At 45.4% G+C, this 16,595-nt stretch overlaps 1 protein-coding gene across 3 annotated transcripts in view; it reads left to right on the top strand.

The window, feature by feature from the left end:
• RGN (regucalcin) overlaps positions 1–15,739 on the top strand; it is a 16,444-nt gene extending 705 nt beyond the window's left edge. Inside the window, exons 1-7 of one of the 3 annotated variants that reach the window (XM_059385073.1) lie at positions 70–150; positions 1,012–1,191; positions 3,163–3,345; positions 11,030–11,245; positions 13,463–13,594; positions 13,948–14,102; positions 15,328–15,739. In XM_059385073.1, the coding sequence (XP_059241056.1) occupies positions 1,029–1,191; positions 3,163–3,345; positions 11,030–11,245; positions 13,463–13,594; positions 13,948–14,102; positions 15,328–15,378 (900 nt within the window). In that variant the 5' untranslated portion in view covers positions 70–150; positions 1,012–1,028 and the 3' untranslated portion in view covers positions 15,379–15,739. Of the gene's footprint in view, positions 1–69; positions 151–602; positions 712–1,011; positions 1,192–3,162; positions 3,346–11,029; positions 11,246–13,462; positions 13,595–13,947; positions 14,103–15,327 lie in introns of those variants that run through there. The other 2 variants (XM_059385071.1, XM_059385072.1) reach the window with 2 other exon arrangements.
• Positions 15,740–16,595: the final 856 nt, after the last annotated feature.

Below are 16,595 nucleotides of genomic sequence, written 5' to 3'. Positions count from 1 at the left end.
CGCCCATCCGTGGGTGAGCCCACCCACTCCCAAGCAGAAAGGGAGAAGGGTGATGAGGCAGACGATTTGGGGCAGCATCTGGGCAGAGTTTGGGAAAGAGAGGAGACCCTGAAAAGTTGCCTCCTTTTCCTCTCCCACGGGCTTTCTTAGGTAATGTTTTGTTTGTTTTGTTTTGCTTCTTCCTTCTCCGATCATTTTTCTTTCTCTTCTCCCTGCTCGCTGGTCACACTCTGGCCTAAACTCCCAGCATAGAATGTTCCTGCCTGTGGAGTTCAAGTCTCCTTGCCAGCCTGGCACGGTGCCTGCCCTGGGCGGCAAGAACTAGCCAAGGGGCCGTCAGTACCTACAGTGGCGCCCAGACCGGGTCCGCTTCTCCAGCCCTTCCATTGTGCCAAGCTGACAAATGGGTGTTAGGTCTAACTTAGTGTATATCCTGACCATATTTCTAGAAAGGCACTTTAGAAAAATGCAGAGTAGGAAAGTTCTGGCCTTTGAGCGGGCTGAGGGGGAGGGAATGGGCACCATCAGGGGATGGGGGAGGGCGGCGGGAGCTGGTGACCTGCAGGCGGGGAGGGGCCACGAATGACGGAGCTGCCCCCCCCCCCCCCCCCCCCCACGGGCACCAGCACCTTCGGGGGCTAAGGCACAGGCATAAAGGGCGGCCTTCCCTCCCGCGAGCAGCCAGCTCTCTGAGGGTCACCGACAATCAAGGTACGGATGCTGCGGTGTTGTGGGATTTTTCCTCTCTTTTTAAAAGATAGCTTGAAAACAGGCCCGGCTAAGTCGATCAGAAGTTATTTCACATTATGGACTATCAGCTCACTCTTCACTGTCCTATAAGTCTCTTTCTGCCACCGTGCCTATTTTGTCCTGATTGAGAGAACGTGTTTTTCCAGTTCTGAGGAAAAACTCGGCCTGTACTGGGATCTTCCCAGGGCCTTAAGCCAGATGTGTTTGGCTGAATTTGCTCCAGAAAATTATCATTTTCTGTCCTCTCTTGCTACCTTCCAGACAGCTCCCTGTTCACAATGTCTTCCATTAAGATCGAGTGTGTTTTGCGGGAGAATTGCCGGTGTGGGGAGTCTCCGGTGTGGGAGGAGGCATCCAGTTCGCTGCTCTTTGTAGATATTCCTGCAAAGAAGGTTTGCCGGTGGGATTCGCTCAGCAAGCGCGTGCAGCAAGTGACCCTGGGTAAGCATGAAGGGCCCCCCTAAGCCCCCAACCTGCTCTGCCCAGCCAGCCATCATTTCCCTGGGGACACGCGGTCACCTGATGTGTCATTTCCCAGGGAACTTCTTATTGAAGCTACTGGGTATGCTTTAAAACTTCTGGAATGCCATGCTCTCTCTAGCCACACTCTGTGTCCTCCCACTTGGACCCAGGAATAAATTTTGGGTGGTCAGTACTTTCCTCTTCGGCTGTGGGTGGGGGGCAAGAGTCCCCATTTGGTGCTGCTGACGAGGCACAGGCACGGTATGCTCTTTCCTTAACATCTTCAGATCCAGCCTTTAAACGTTGGGGATCCCAGCAAAGGCTGTCGCCTTGGGTTGGGCCAAGACCTTAATGGGCAAAAGAAAAGAAAAAAAGAAAAAAAAAAAAGCAGGCAGAGCCCTTCTTTGAATGTAAAAAGAAGAGCTTTCAGACTTGGAAAGCATCAAGCACGACTATCTGTTCACTGTACAAAATAAGATTCAGGACAAATTCCAAGGGCATTTGACCGCGATTCTGTTCAGGGCCACGTGATTCCCAGAGGAAGGGTTTCTCATTCTATGGCCCAAGCGTAGGAGCTCGATTAGAGATAAGGAAGCTTCTTGTTTTGTGTTAATGGGAAGAGATACCAGGAAATCCTGTGACCTTGGGACAGTCTCATTCCAGAGCTGGTGACCTCAAACTTTTTTTTTTTTTAAATAAGAGGGAACAACTTTTTAATTCACCCAGGGATGTGAGTGTGACTAGAGGCAAAGTGACTAGGACCAGAAGAGTTCAGAGCCCCAGGGGCCGGGGGGCGGGGCGGGAGGGGGACCAATGCGTTCCCTAGTCCCTCTTTGCCAGTGTGCACACATTAGGGGGATATTCCCACCCCAATCCAGAACCACCCCCAAAGCATGGAAGGGGCTTCTGGTATCAGTTAACTTCGGAACTTACAGAAGTGCGCTGGCAGAAGTCTCTGGATGCAGGTCGGGCTCCTCTCAGCACTGTCTTGCATATTCCCTGGGCCCCTCATTGGTGGGAATCAACTTCTGAACAAGACTTAGAGCCAAGAACCACTCCCAGAGTACCCAACACCTTGCACTTACTGACTAGGTGCTTAGAAAATGTTTCCAAGGGGTGCCTGGGTGACTCAGTCCGTTAAGTTACCTGCTAAGGTCAGGATCTCAGAGCCCCTGGATTGAGCCGCAAGCTGAGCTTGGCACTCACCTGGGAGTCTCCCTTTGCTCATCTTCCTCCACTCGCTCGCTCTTAAATAAATAAATAAAATCTTTAAAAAAAAATGTTTTCAAAGTAAAATTTTTTTTTTAAGATTTTTATTTATTTATTTATTTGTCAGGGTTGGGGGAGAAGCAGGCTCTCTGCTGAGCAGGGAGCCTGATGTAGGTAGGACTCGGACTCGGTGCCAGAATCCTGGGATCATGACCAGAGCCGAAGGCAGACACTTAACCAACTCAGCCACCCAGGCATCCCACAACTTTCAATTTAATACATAAGATAGGACCCCTTAAAAAAGACAAGTCCTGAATGAGAGGAAGGGAGAGATGTCAGAAAACCTAGTTGGTGGAACTAAGCCTGGTTTGTGTCTCTGAATTTCCTGGAGAAAAGGTGAATCAAGCATCCATTGGTCCATGATAGCTATCCTGGGAGCTCCTGTCCCCCCCTCACCAACCTTTGAATTTGATGTGGCACCTGCCCCAGTGTATGGTGGCTGGAAGCTTCCAGAAGAGTTGGGTTTCATTCACGTTTCTATCTCTGCTGCCCAAGGATACTAATCAACAAATATACTCGGTTCTGGGGCCTTTGGCTTTCCACAGAAGGGAGGGGGCACTCGCATTGTCAAAAGAGCTGGAATCTGCTCCAAGGGAGATGCTAGGCGGCGGGGTGCCCGCAGGGTGCTGCTCGGCCACTTGCCCCCTTCCCGCCCTCTGACTGCTGCTTTTGCTTCTGCAGATGCCCCCGTCAGCTCCGTGGCCCTTCGCCAGGGAGGAGGCTATGTGGCCACTGTTGGGACAAAGTTCTGTGCTTTGAACTGGGAAGATCACTCAGCAGTTGCCCTGGCCTCAGTAGATGAAGACAAGAGGAACAATAGGTTCAACGATGGGAAGGTGGATCCCGCTGGGAGATACTTCGCAGGTGCGGTTGATCTCCAGCCCCTATGGACCGAGCTTGGGAGAAAAAGCCTGATTTGGGCTAAGTCTCACAGTTGTCCTGGGAAAATGTTACTCATAATGCGTCTTGGGTTCTTCCTTTATTATTACTTGAGTAGCTTTTCACAAAATAAAACAAAAATCCCAAGGGGCACCTGGCTGGCTCAGTCGGCAAAGCATGTGACTTTCGATCTTGGGGCCGTGAGTTCAAGTCCCACACTGGGGGTAGCGTTTCCTTAACGGAAATGTAAACACTAAAGAAATAAGTAAAGTCTATTAAAATTTCATTGCTAAAGGTAATAAATCAAATTTAAAATAATGTAAAAATTGTTTTAAATCCCATGAGAAAAATTTCAGAATATCCCTTTCAAAAGTTTCCATCTCTGGCAGAGACCAAAATGTGCATGGACCTTTTGTAGTTTAAATGAGCTTTATTTTCTTAAATCTTTAAATTTTTGTTACTTTAAAGACTTTTTAAATTTTCTTTTTTTAAAGGATTTTATTTATTTATTTGACACAGAGAGAGAGCACAGGTAGGGGGAGCAGCGGGCAGAGGGAGAGGGAGAAGCGGGCTCCCCATTGAGCAGAGAGCCCGATGCGGGCTCGATCCCAGGACCCTGGGATCATGACCTGAGCTGAAGGCAGATGCTTAACCCACTAAGCTTCCCAGGAGCCCCTAAATGAGCTTTCAAATAGAGGTTTCATGGTCACTGGCGATTTTTAAATTGGAAATAATTTCAAATTTACAGGGAAAGAAAAGTAAAAATAGTATGAACAACACACATCTGCCCTTTACCTAGATCCACCTGTCATCAACGTTTTGTCCTATTTGTGTGCTCCCTCTGTGTATAAACATGCTTTTCTCTAGAATCATTTGGAAGTAAGTTGCATATATCACGTCTTAACCCTGAAAGATACTACTGTGGGAATTTTCCAAGAAAAAAGACCTGTTCTTCCCAAGAAAAATGACCACAGTACAGTTACCAACTTAAAGAAGTTCATCATTATTCTGGTTTTAACTGATGTCCTATCTGTACTCCCGTTTTGTCCATGAACCAAATACTGTCCTTTACAGCATTGCCCACTCCCAAGTGGGGGACCCATTCTAGGATTATGTATTGCCATTTAGTTGACATGTCTCTTTAAACCTCTTTCATCTGGGACAGAGCATAGCCTTTCTTGTTTTTTATGACACCGCTGTGTTTGAAGAATACAGTCCCACACAACTCCCCCCCTTTTTAATAGAACATCCCTCGTGTTCCTCTTCTTTTTGTGTTTGTCTGATGTTTCCTTGTGATTAGATTGATGCCGTACATTTGTCGCTAGAATACTGCAGAGGTAACATGCTGTCTTTCTCCAGGTGTCTCACCTGGACACCATGTCCCTCATGGGTGATGTTAGTTTGGATCACCTGGTTAAGGTCTTCTCAGCTTCCTCTACTGCATCATTACTATTTTTTCAGAGATTTTATTTATTTATTTTAGATAGAGGTGGGGGGGAGCAGAGGGGCGGAGGAGCTCCGCCCTGAGCGCGAGCCCCTGGCCGGGCTTGATCTTATGACCCTGAGATCATGACCTGAGGTGAAAGCAAGAGTCAAAGACTTAACAGACTGAACCACCCAGGCACCCCCATAGTTGCTATTTTTTTTTAAAGATTTTATTTATTTATTTGACAGAGAGATATCACAAGCAGATGGAGAGGCAGGCAGAGAGAGAGAGGGAAGCAGGCTCCCTGCTGAGCAGAGAGCCCGATGCGGGACTCGATCCCAGGACCCTGCGATCATGACCTGAGCCGAAGGCAGCGGCTTAACCCACTGAGCCACCCAGGCGCCCTAGTTGCTATTTTTAATTGCAATTTATGAACATGTTGTGGGGTTTATTAGTTATCTATTGCTGTGTAACAAATTACCCTGAAATTCAGTGGCTTAAAATAACAAACATTTTTAAAATGTTAAAATTACCACCATCGTTACTTAAGGTTAAGAATCTGGGTGGCTTAGCCAGATGGTTCTAGTTCAAGGCTGTATCATGAAGTTGCAGTCAAGATGTTGGCAGAGGTTGTAGTCTCAGAACGGGGCTGGTGTCTCTCAAGCGGCCTGGAAGATTCACATCCAAGCTCACTCACATGGGGCCGGCAGGAGGCTTCGGGAAGTCTTACTACCTGGGCCTCTCTGTAGGGCTGCCCAGAACATGGCTTCCCCCAGGGCGAGTGATGAGAAAGAGAGAGAATGAGGACACCCAAGACAGGCTACAGTCTTACTATAACCAATCTCGGAAGTGACAGAAGGTTGCTTCTGTCATGTGCTGTTGGTCACGCGGTGATAGAAGGGACTGTATCCAAAGGGTGTGAACACTGGGAGGCAGGGATCATTTGCGGCCATCTTGGAGGCTCCCCACAACACAGGGGGAGATGCTTTAAGACCGACCAAATGTCCAGGTCCTCATCAAAACGTCTCCCTTGGGTTTCACATTTGTTGATGATTCTTGCTTGAACCAATGCTGACTGGGATGGTTGGACAATGGCTTATGTCCAGCTTTCTGTAAAGGTTAACTCTAGTTTCCAATTAAATAATGCATTTCACGTATGTTTTCATTTACTTCCCCTCATAACAAGCTAGCCAGAGTTGATTCCAATACCTGCTATGTCCACCTCCTCACCCCATCCCCTCAAACCTTGCTGCCGTGGCTCCATCTACTTTCCGCATGGAAGGTACTCGAGGTCTGAGCTGTGGCTTGCTTCCCGTCTTCCCGGGCTTGACACAACCACAGATCTAGTCCAGGACAGGTTGAAAGATTCAAGAAGAGAATCTGTTGGAAGCCCTTCTGCCACTAATTTCTGCAAGATAAGGAAATATGATTGGATGTCCCACCTGCTGTTGAAATTGATTTTCTCTCTCCCTCATGGCTGCAGTTGACAGTTCTGTGGCACTTTGAGAGACAAGATAAAGGTGTCCTCAGAAGCCTGAGTCCTTAGCCTGGAGTCCCCAGTTCTTAACTTGTGCCCTGAGGGGACCCCTTAAAATTGTAGGGAAAATTGTGGGTGTGCAGACTGGTCACGAGCATCTGCTAGAAGCACCTGAGAACCTTTTTCTAGAGAGTTCCTAGCTTTCAGCAAGTGCTAGGAGGTGTCCCTGGACCAGAAAAGGGTAGGGTCATTTGATGGCGTGATGGAGTCTTGAGGTGGTGGGTCAAATCCTGAAGGTGAGGCACCTGGGTGGCTCAGTGGTTAAGCATCTGCCTTTGGCTCAGGTCATGATCCCGGGATCCTGAGATCCAGTCCCACACCAGGCTCTCTGCTCAGCAGGGAGCCTGCTTCTCCCTCCCCCACTCCCCCTGCTTGTGTATCCCTCTCTTGCTATCTCTCTTCTCTATCAAATAAATAAATAAAATCTTTTTTAAAAAGAAGAAGAAGAATCCTGAAGGTGTCACCACATCCACTACTGTGTCCACTATTAGATAGTGACATACGAGCCAGGGCTCCAGCATGTTCTTTCCCACTGAGGTAGAACCCTTTCCAAGCAGTGCGGAATTCACATGCATGTTACAGGCATCTCTTTCTGTGAGGCAGGCAGGGTCGGGGGGCACGGAATATTAGTAAAACAAACCCAATTGCCCTATAGCCAGAAACTGCTGCGTGAAATCCTTCTCCCCTGGGAGGATTTACCCTGTCCTGCTTGCTATTCAAGCTTCCCAACTTTTGTCCATTTTCTTTTAATTCATTCTTATTTCATATGGAACTTGGTATACTAGATGAGCTTCCCAGTTTCTTCATTACAGTCAAACTCTGCTCTGTCCCCCAAGATCACACTCAAGTCTAAGGGACTATCCTGTGGTGCGCTTGAGAAGAATGTGTGCTCTGCCGCTGTTGAGTGGAGTGTTTGGTAAATGTCACTTAGATTGGTTGATGCTGTTCAGTTTTGTTTCTTTGCTGATTTTTCTATATACTTGTGTCTGTTACTGAGAGAAGGATACTGACATCTCCAGCTGTAATTATGGAATTGTCTATTTCTCTTTTCAGTTCTGATTTTGGCTTTGTGTATTTTGAAGCTCTGTTGGTAAGCACGTACGAATTTAGGATTGCTATGTCTCCTTGGTGAATTGACCATTTTCGCGATATGTAGGACCTTCATGTATCCCTGATAATTGTCTTCGCTCTAAGTATATTTTGTCTGATGTTAACATAGCCCCTCCAGCTAATATTTTAATCAGTATTTGCGTGGTATAGCTTTTCCCATCCTTTCACTTTTACACGGTCTGTATCCCTATATCTGAAATGAGTTTCTTTTTTTTTTTTTAAAGATTTTATTTATTTATTTGACAGAGAGAGATCACAAGTAAGCAGAGAGGCAGGCAGAGAGAGGAGGAAGCAGGCTCCTGGCTGAGCAGAGAGCCCGATGTGGGGCTCGATCCCAGGACCCTGGGATCATGACCTGAGCTGAAGGCAGAGGCATTAACCCACTGAGCCACCCAGGCGCCCCTGAAATGAGTTTCTTATAACCAGAAAATAGCTGGGCTTTTACAAAATTTGTCTTAACAATAACTCAATTAATGTATTTAGGTTCTTTACATTTAGTGTATTTAGTGTAATTATTAATATGCTTTGACTTAGATCTACCATTTTGTTATTTGTTTTCTCTTCTTTCTCCCTGCATTTTTTGTTCCTCCCGTTTCCCCTTTCCTGCCTCCGTTTCAGTTGAGTGAACCTTCTTTTAGAATTCGATTTTAATTTACTCATGGTGATCTTTCGCTGTATCTCTCTGTGTGTTTTTTTAAGGGTTTCTGAAGGGATTGAAAAATACACAGTTAACTTTTTGCAGGCTGTCTAGAACCAAGATTTACCACTTTGATGAACACTTCTTTATGCTATAGTTCCCTTTATAGACATACATATAAATCCCCTGAGAAAACGTAATTCTTGCTTTTAACCATCAGAAATATTTTAAAGAACTGGGGTGCCTGGCTGGCTCAGTTGGTGGAGCATGGGACTCTTGATCTTGGGGTTGTGAGTTCAAGCCCACGTTGGGTACAGAGATTACTTAAAAATAAAAAATCTTTAAAAAATGGAATCGTCAACAAAAGAAAAGAAATATTTTCAAGAACTTAAAGGAGAAGAACACCCTATTATATTTACTGGTTCTGTTGTTCTTCCTTCATTCTGATGTTCCAAGCTTCCTTTTGGTATCATTTCCCTTCCCTTTAGCAATTCTGTTAGAGCAGGTCTGCTGGCTGTGAATTCTCCCAGTTTTACTTCATATGAGAATATCTTTATTTCACCTTCATTCTTGAAAGAATTTTCACTGAATATAAAATACTAGTCTGACAGTTTGTTTTTTCCTCTTTCGGCAAATGAAAAATGTGTGCCTTCCAGGGCGTCTGAGTGGCTCAGTCCATTATGTGTCTTGACTCTTGATCTCAGCTCAGGTCTTGATCTCAGGGTCGTGAGTTCAAGGCCCCCTGCTGGGCCCTGCACTGGGCAAGGAACCTACTTAAGAAAAAGAAAAAAAAAGTGCATCACTTCCTTCTGACCTCCGTGGCTCCTCGTAAAATATCAACAGTTATTGAAATCATTATTTATCTATATGTCATATGTTATTTTTCTTTCTTTCTTAGGGATTTCTATTTGACTTTGGTTTCAGAATTTTGATTTTGATGTGTCTGGGTATAGATTTCTTTGGGATTATCTCCTGTTTGGGGCTTGCTCAGCTTGAATCTATAGTTTTTTGCAATGTTGTCCACATTGGATAATTTCCTTTTATATATATTTTAAGATTTTAGGTTTTTTTTAAAGTAATCTCTAGGCCCAATATGGGGCTCAAACAAACAACCACAAGATCAAAAATCACATGCTCTACTCACTGAGCCAGCCAAGCGCCCCTGGATAATCTCTTTTGACCTGTCATTCACTACACTAACTCTTTTCCTTTGTCATCTCTAGCCTGCTAGCAAAATCCATCTAGGCAGTTTCTCTATTTCATTTATTTTCTTTTTCAGTTCTAAAATTTTTAGTTGGCCCTTTGTTGTGTTTTGACTTCTTTGCATTGCTTCTTTGCATTACAAGTCATATTGGATAATATGTGTGACTTTGTGACTATTATTTTGAGACCCTTGGTCTTTAAATCCTGCGGAGAATGTTGATACATTTGTCCTCATGAGCGATCTGTATATGCTTAGGTTCAGAAGGTTTACCAGAAAAGCTCTAGCCTGCTCTCTCTGAGCTGCCATTAAGATCTGGCCCCCATGTGGGCCACTCAGTGACCGCCCTGAGACTTAGGAGTTCCAACCACAGCTGCATTCTCAGTCTTTGGTATGCTAATTAAAACCAGAGTCCTGCGCGTACCAGTAAAAGATGAGCCCAGGAGATCATAAACAACCTTATGGAATTGCATTCCTGAACGAAGTCCCTCTTGACTGTCTCTAGGTACTTTCCATTTACCTGGAGCTGTCCTTGTCATTCCGGAACCCACCCATCTCTAGGACAGCGCTCTCTCCAGAGCCAAGTAGCAGCAGGAGAGAGAGAGATCGAGCATAAAAGCAGCAGTGTTTGGGGGTGCCTGGGTGGCTCAGTGGGTTAAGCCTCTGCCTTCAGCTCGGGTCATGATCTCAGGGTCCTGGGATCCAGCCCTGCGTCGGGCTTTCTGCTCGGCAGGGAGCCTGCTTCTGCCTCTCTCTCTCTCTGCCTGCTTGTGATCTCTCTCTCTGCCAAATAAGTAAAAAATTAAAAAAATTAAAAAAAAAAAAAAAAAGCAGCAGTGTTTGGTTCTGCCCTTTTGGAGCTCCAGCAGGAGAGCAATGTCCCCTTCCCCTGAGTCTTGATTCCTGCGCTTCCCTTGTACCCGCCACTCTGCCGTCACTCCCCTTGCTGCAGAGCGTGGGGACTGGAGAAAGGAGTGGAAAAGAACCAGGGCATTTCTTCCACTCTCCGAGCCTCAGGAGTTTCCTCATTTGCTCCTTGAGCCAGATCGAGAGGGTTTCTCTTGGCTCTCAGTCTTCACCGCGGTGCTCGCTTCCAAGTTGGAGGCTGCATTGAGGTCAGGCTGGGACATACTGGAGGATAAAATGGAGAACTCGCCACCAGTTAGGCGGCACTGCAAGTTCTGCTGGTCTTCCCTGAGCTGCCCGATATTTTTACTTGTCGGAGTTTCTCAAGTAGCCCACTGGGTGTTTTGTCCAGATTGTACAGTTGCACTCAGTGGGAGAAAGTGGGGTTGGTGGAAATGGACTCCTCCTTATCCGGAACCAGACCTGTTGGTGTAATTTTCATTGGCATCATAAGCAAGGCAGTTGTCTTTTTTTTTTTTTTTTTAATATAGGACCCAGATTGGGATTGCAGAATAGTTTCCTTGAATAGAATAATTTTTATTTTTTTTAATATTTTATGTATTTATTTTGACAGAGAGAGAGAATGAGAGGGAGAGAGAACAAGCAGAGGGGAGGGGCAGAGGCAGAGGGAAAAACAGGGCTCCCCGCTGAGCAGGGAGGCATGTTAGACCCCATCCCAGGATACTGGGATCATGACCTGAGCCGAAGGCAGATGCTTAACCGACTGAGCCACCCATTTGTCCCTAGTTTCCTTGACTTCATGATGGGAAAGGAACCCTGGTCATAAAAGGTGCTGTAGGGCATGGGACAAGGTGCTATGCAGCTAAACTCAGTGTTTTGGGGGTCTTGTAGGCACCATGGCCGAGGAGACAGCCCCCGCGGTTCTGGAGCGGCACCAGGGGTCCCTGTACTCCCTCTTTCCTGACCACCACGTGGAAAAGTATTTTGACCAGGTGGACATCTCCAATGGTTTGGATTGGTCCCTGGACCACAAAATCTTCTATTACATCGACAGTCTGTCCTACTCGGTGGATGCCTTTGACTATGACCTACATACAGGAAAGATCTGTACGTACTTTTTCATTATTCTTCTTATTACTGCTGGGATTTTTTTTCATATGTGGTTAGCCGGGAAGCTGCCTCTTCTTCCTCGACTCGCATGGAAAGACCCATACTTGTCAAATGAAGGAGGTGGCGGATGTGATAATTCCAATAGAGTCATAATTGCCCAGACTCGACTAGGCTGCCAATCAAACCAGCGCCCTCGGTACACCTGACTCTGGCCACCATTGGCAAAATAGGGATAGATCCTTCCTCCGCTTCTTGCCACCGTCCCTCAAAAGGGACTTGCTATGCAATGGATCCTGTCCTACTAGAGGCGCCTATTGGCAGATAATGCACAGCAGAATGAGAAAAAGGAACGGGAAGCTAAGGTTGGGGGGTTGCAATTGCTCCTGTGTCCTTGAGTTAACCAGAGGGAACTACTCAGAGGCGAATTAATAATTTTCCCAAATAGAAGAGTTTAAACAGTAGCTGCTGAGTGTTCAATTCCGTCAGTGGGTTTGACATGAGCTGTAGGTGGGAACAGGGAGGGAAGAAATTCTTGAGAAAAATTTAGGAGGGAGCACTTGAAACTGTTTCGTGAAAGGTGCCAAACCGCCAGAGCAAACACAGTAATAAAAATGACTTGGGGCGGGGGGTGGGGGGTGGATCACAGCCTCGCGTGTAGATTTAATGAGAGACAGGTTATTTCAGTACGGATGTTTTACTTTGAAATATAGAGTGCCTTTTTTATGACTGTTTTTACCCATTTTTACTGACACATGGTTTTAACATTTTTTTTTTCACTGTACCTCAATGCAGTTACTACAATGACCTGGATTTTGTAGTGTAAAGTTCCTCTGGGGTTTGATGGGGTTTTATGGGTTTGTTTGTTTATTTGTATACTGTGATTTCCCCCTTTCGGGCCAGCCAGTGGGCTCCAGAACACCCCTCCTTTCAGAAATAAGCTCTTTAATATTATGTTTTGATAGGATGATTTTGGAACATTCGGTCAGACAGAAACAGAATGCACACGTCTTACTAGTTTTTGCGTAGGAACTGTTCACATGGTACCATTAAGTGGCCTTCTAGATCTTGGAGTTTCGGTCAGACAGAAACAGAACACACACGTCTTACTAGTTTTTGCATAGGAACCGTTCACATGGTACCATTAAGTGGCCTTCTAGATCTTGGAGGTAATCAAAGTCGTCATTTTTATAAGGAAAGCAGCAAAGGTCTAACCACAGACCGAAATGTCTCCAAGCGGGGTATGCAGGGTTTCAGTTCAGCTCAACCTCAAAAAGAGCTACTGTTTTTTATTAAGAATTCTAGGGGCGCCTGGGTGGCTCAGTTGTTAAGCGTCTGCCTTCAGCTCAGGTCATGATCCCAGGGTCCTGGGATCCCACCCCGCATCAGGCTCCCTGCTCAGCGGGAAGCCTGCTTCGCCCCCCCCCCCCCCACCCCGCCTGCTGCTCCCCCTGCTTGTGCTCGCTCGCTCGCTCTCTCTCTCTGTCAAATAAATAAATAAAATCTTAAAAAAAGAATTCTACTTCCTTCTTTCCCGCTTAGACAAATAATGTCTGTACCCAAACTAAAGAGAGTGTAATCACCCCCAAATCATGTGGCAAAAAAATCTTAGTTTGAGGAGTGCCCACTCATGTTTCTGGACATTTTTGTTTTATTTTTTTTTAATTTTTTTTTAATTTTTTTTTTAATTTATTTGACAGAGAGATCACAAGTAGTCAGAGAGGCAGGCAGAGAGAGAGAGAGAGGAGGAAGCAGACTCCCTGCTGAGCAGAGAGCCCGATGCGGGGCTCGATCCCAGGACCCTGGGATCATGACCTGAGCCGAAAGCAGAGGCTTTAACCCACTGAGTCACCCAGGCGCCCCTAAAAATTTTTTTTTAAGATTTTATTTCTTTATCTGAGAAAGAGAGCGCAAGCAGGGGAAGTGGCAGGCAGAGGGAGAGGGAGAAGCAGGAGCAGAGAGCCCAAGGCAGGGCTCGATCCCGGGACCCCGGGATCATGACCTGAGCCAAAGGCAGATGCTAAAGTGACTGAGCCACCACGCGCCCTGGACATTTTTTGTTTTAGAGTTAGAATTCTTCTGAACCATCCCACATGCCAGACCCCGGATCAGCAAAAGTGATAAGGATTTACAGCCAGCTGGAGAGCTCCTGGTCTGATGCTCAGTGTTGAGTGGCCTGTTGTTTTGTTCTGTGTGTGTTTGTTTTTCTAACCCTAGCCAACCGCAGAAGTATTTACAAGCTGGAGAAAGAAGAGCAAATTCCAGATGGGATGTGTATCGATGTGGAGGGGAAGCTCTGGGTTGCCTGTTACAATGGAGGGAGAGTGATTCGTTTAGACCCTGAGACAGGTAAGCCTGCAGCAAAATTAAAAAAAAAAAAATCCCTGCCATGTCTAGAAAAAATGAGACACTAGCGACTAGAGGAACTCCATTACTAATAACGTTATCTAGAGATACATTCAGAGGTCTCAGTAGGATAACTTTGGAAATAAAGGCCCAAGATAGTGCCCCAAACTTAGAGTCAGAACTTCTTTTCCTGTGGAGGTAAGTCTTTCTGGCCAAAACAGATTGTCAGGGAAGGTTGGTTAAATGACCTCCACAAAGCTTTTTGAATATCGCTGATGTTCTGCAAGGGGTCCCAAATGGTTGTGCAGGTTGGAAATTTGCTAGAGCTGGGCTTTCAATAAAATATTTGCTGCTAGGGAAAAGACTCCAAACTGTGAAGTTGCCTGTTGTTAAAACAACCTCATGCTGCTTCGGAGGGAAGGACTACTCTGAAATGTATGTGACCTGTGCCCGGGACGGAATGGATCCCGAGGGTCTTCTGCAGCAGCCTGAAGCTGGTGGGATCTTCAAGGTGATCTGGCTCTTTCTTTTATTTTGAGGGAGAGGTGGGAGATCCTTGGCTATGTAACTGAGTGATTACTGCTTTTTCTTTTCTTTTTTTATTTTATTTATTTGAGACGACGAAAGAGAGAGAGAGCGCGCGTGCATGAGCAAGGAGAGGGGTAAAGGGAGAAGGAGAAGCAGACTCCCCACTGATCAGGGAGCCTGATGCAGGGCTGGATCCCCCCAGGGATCATGACCTGAGCCAAAAGCAGACACCCAATTGACTGAGCCACCCAGATGACCCAGTTAGTGCTTTTTCATACTTCCAAAACATAATTCTATTTAGCATTTTTGAGAGAGAGAGAGCACGCATGTGTGTGTGTATGTGCACATACAAGTTGGGCAGGAAGGGCAGAGGGGGAGAGAGAAAATCCTGACCCAGGGCTTGATCTCAAGACTCTGAGGTCATGACCTGAGCCAAAGGCAGATGTTTAACCAAGCCACCCATTTTTTAAGCTCATCGTGCTAGATTTTTAAAAACATTTTATCTAGATTTCTTGGACTGTAAGTCCAAGATAATGTGTTTAGCCTGCTTTGCAGTACGCCTGAGTGACTCAGTCTGTTAAGCATCTGCCTTTGGCTCAGGTCATGATCCCAGGGTAACTAGGATCGAGCCTGCATCGATCCTGCTGAGCAGGAAGCCTGCTTCTCCCTCTCCCTGCCATTCCCCCTGCTTGTGCTCGCTCGCTCTCCGACAAATAAAATCTTTGAAAAAAGAAAAGAAATAGGAAGATGGTAGAAATAAATTCACTTGTAAATCCAAGTTAATTGGGGCGCCTGGGTGGCTCAGTCGTTCAGCATCTGCCTTCGGCTCAGGTCATGATCCCAGGGTCCTAGGATCCAGACCCCCACACTGGGCTGCCTGCTCAGCGGGAAGCCTGCTTCTCCCTCTCCCACTCCCCCTGCGTGTGTTCCCCCTCTCTTGCTGTCTCTCTCTCACTCTCTCTCTGTCAGATAAATAAATAAATAAAAGCTTTAAAAATCCAAATTAATGGCAGATGGTTGCTAGTTGGATTATTATCAATGTGAATATTTGAGTTGAACCTGCCCTAATCAAGTAATTCCTTTTTAAGATAGGAAATAAAACAAGGATAATTGGTGGCTAAATATATTATTATAAATCATAAAAATGCTTTTGAAAAATACTTGTGAACTACTTTTTAGCAAAGTTTTTCTCTTTTCTTTTTTAACAGATAACTGGCCTGGGGGTCAAAGGAATTCCTCCCTATCCCTATGTGGGATGAGTGGCAGGCCTTCTTTCCTACTGGAGAAACTTTTGAAGACACGTAGAAAATTCTAGAGCTGAAATTTCAATCTAGTTACAAAAAATTAAAGAAATGATGCTATTAATAGGGTTAATTTTTTCCCAATTTTTAAAAGGTAAAACATTTTAATAAGGGGTTACAGGTCGTTTTGATAACATACTAAAATGCCTTCCGCAAAGGTATTATAGAAGTAGAGAGAACTGTTCAGATGTCAACCAGCCTCTTGATTCTTTGCAAATTGCTAGAAGGGGACGGGGGGGACCATGTCTGTTGCACATTCCATACTTACTATACCTGAAGTTTCAAAAAACTAATAAATAATGTCTTAGTAATGACTTACTATGATTATGTTCCTTTTTATTTTCATCATAAACTTAAAAAATATACTACAGTGCTAACCTACCTTCACATTATTCTTCATACATGCTATTTTTTGCAAGCTAAAATATTACTGGAGGGTAGGAATTAAACACTGGCAAAATCCATGATTCCAACTGCCACCTAATAAATGTAGAAGCCATATGTCATTTATTAGAATACTTTTTTAAAAACAGCTTTACTGAGGGGCATCTGGGTGGCTCAGTCAGTGAAGTCTCTGGTTTCAGCTCAGGTCATGATCCCAGGGTCCTGAGATCAAGCCCTACACTGGGCTCCCTGCTCAGTGGGGAGCCTGCTTCTCCCTCTCCCTCTGCCACTCCTCCCAATTCATGCTCATTTGATCTCTTTCAGATAAATAAAATCTTTCTAAAAATAGCTTTACTGAATCATAATTGACCTACACGTATTTCAAGGTACAATTTGATAAATTTGACGTATATACATTAAGGAAACCAACAGCACAAGCAAGATAATGAATCTGTCCACCACCCCAAGACTTGCCCTGTGTCTCTTGGTAATCCTTTCCTTTGGTCCCTCTGTATGTCTGCCTTCATCCCCAGGAAAACACTGATCTGATTTCTGTCACTATTAATTAGCTTTAAAACTGAGTAGTGTGGGGGCACCTGGGTGGCTCAGTGGGTTAAGCCGCTGCCTTCGGCTCAGGACATGATCTCAGGGTCCTGGGATTGAGTCCCACATCGGGCTCTCTGCTCAGCAGGGAGCCTGCTTCCCTCTCTCTCTCTCTCTCTCTGCCTGCCTCTCCATCTACTTGTGATTTCTCTCTGTCAAATAAATAAATAAAATCTAAAAAAAAAAAA

Source organism: Mustela nigripes, chromosome X, assembly GCF_022355385.1.
Source record: "Mustela nigripes isolate SB6536 chromosome X, MUSNIG.SB6536, whole genome shotgun sequence".
Taxonomy (NCBI): Eukaryota; Metazoa; Chordata; class Mammalia; order Carnivora; family Mustelidae; genus Mustela; species Mustela nigripes.
Note: the sequence above shows the minus strand (reverse complement) of the source record. Positions and strands in the feature narration are given on the sequence as shown.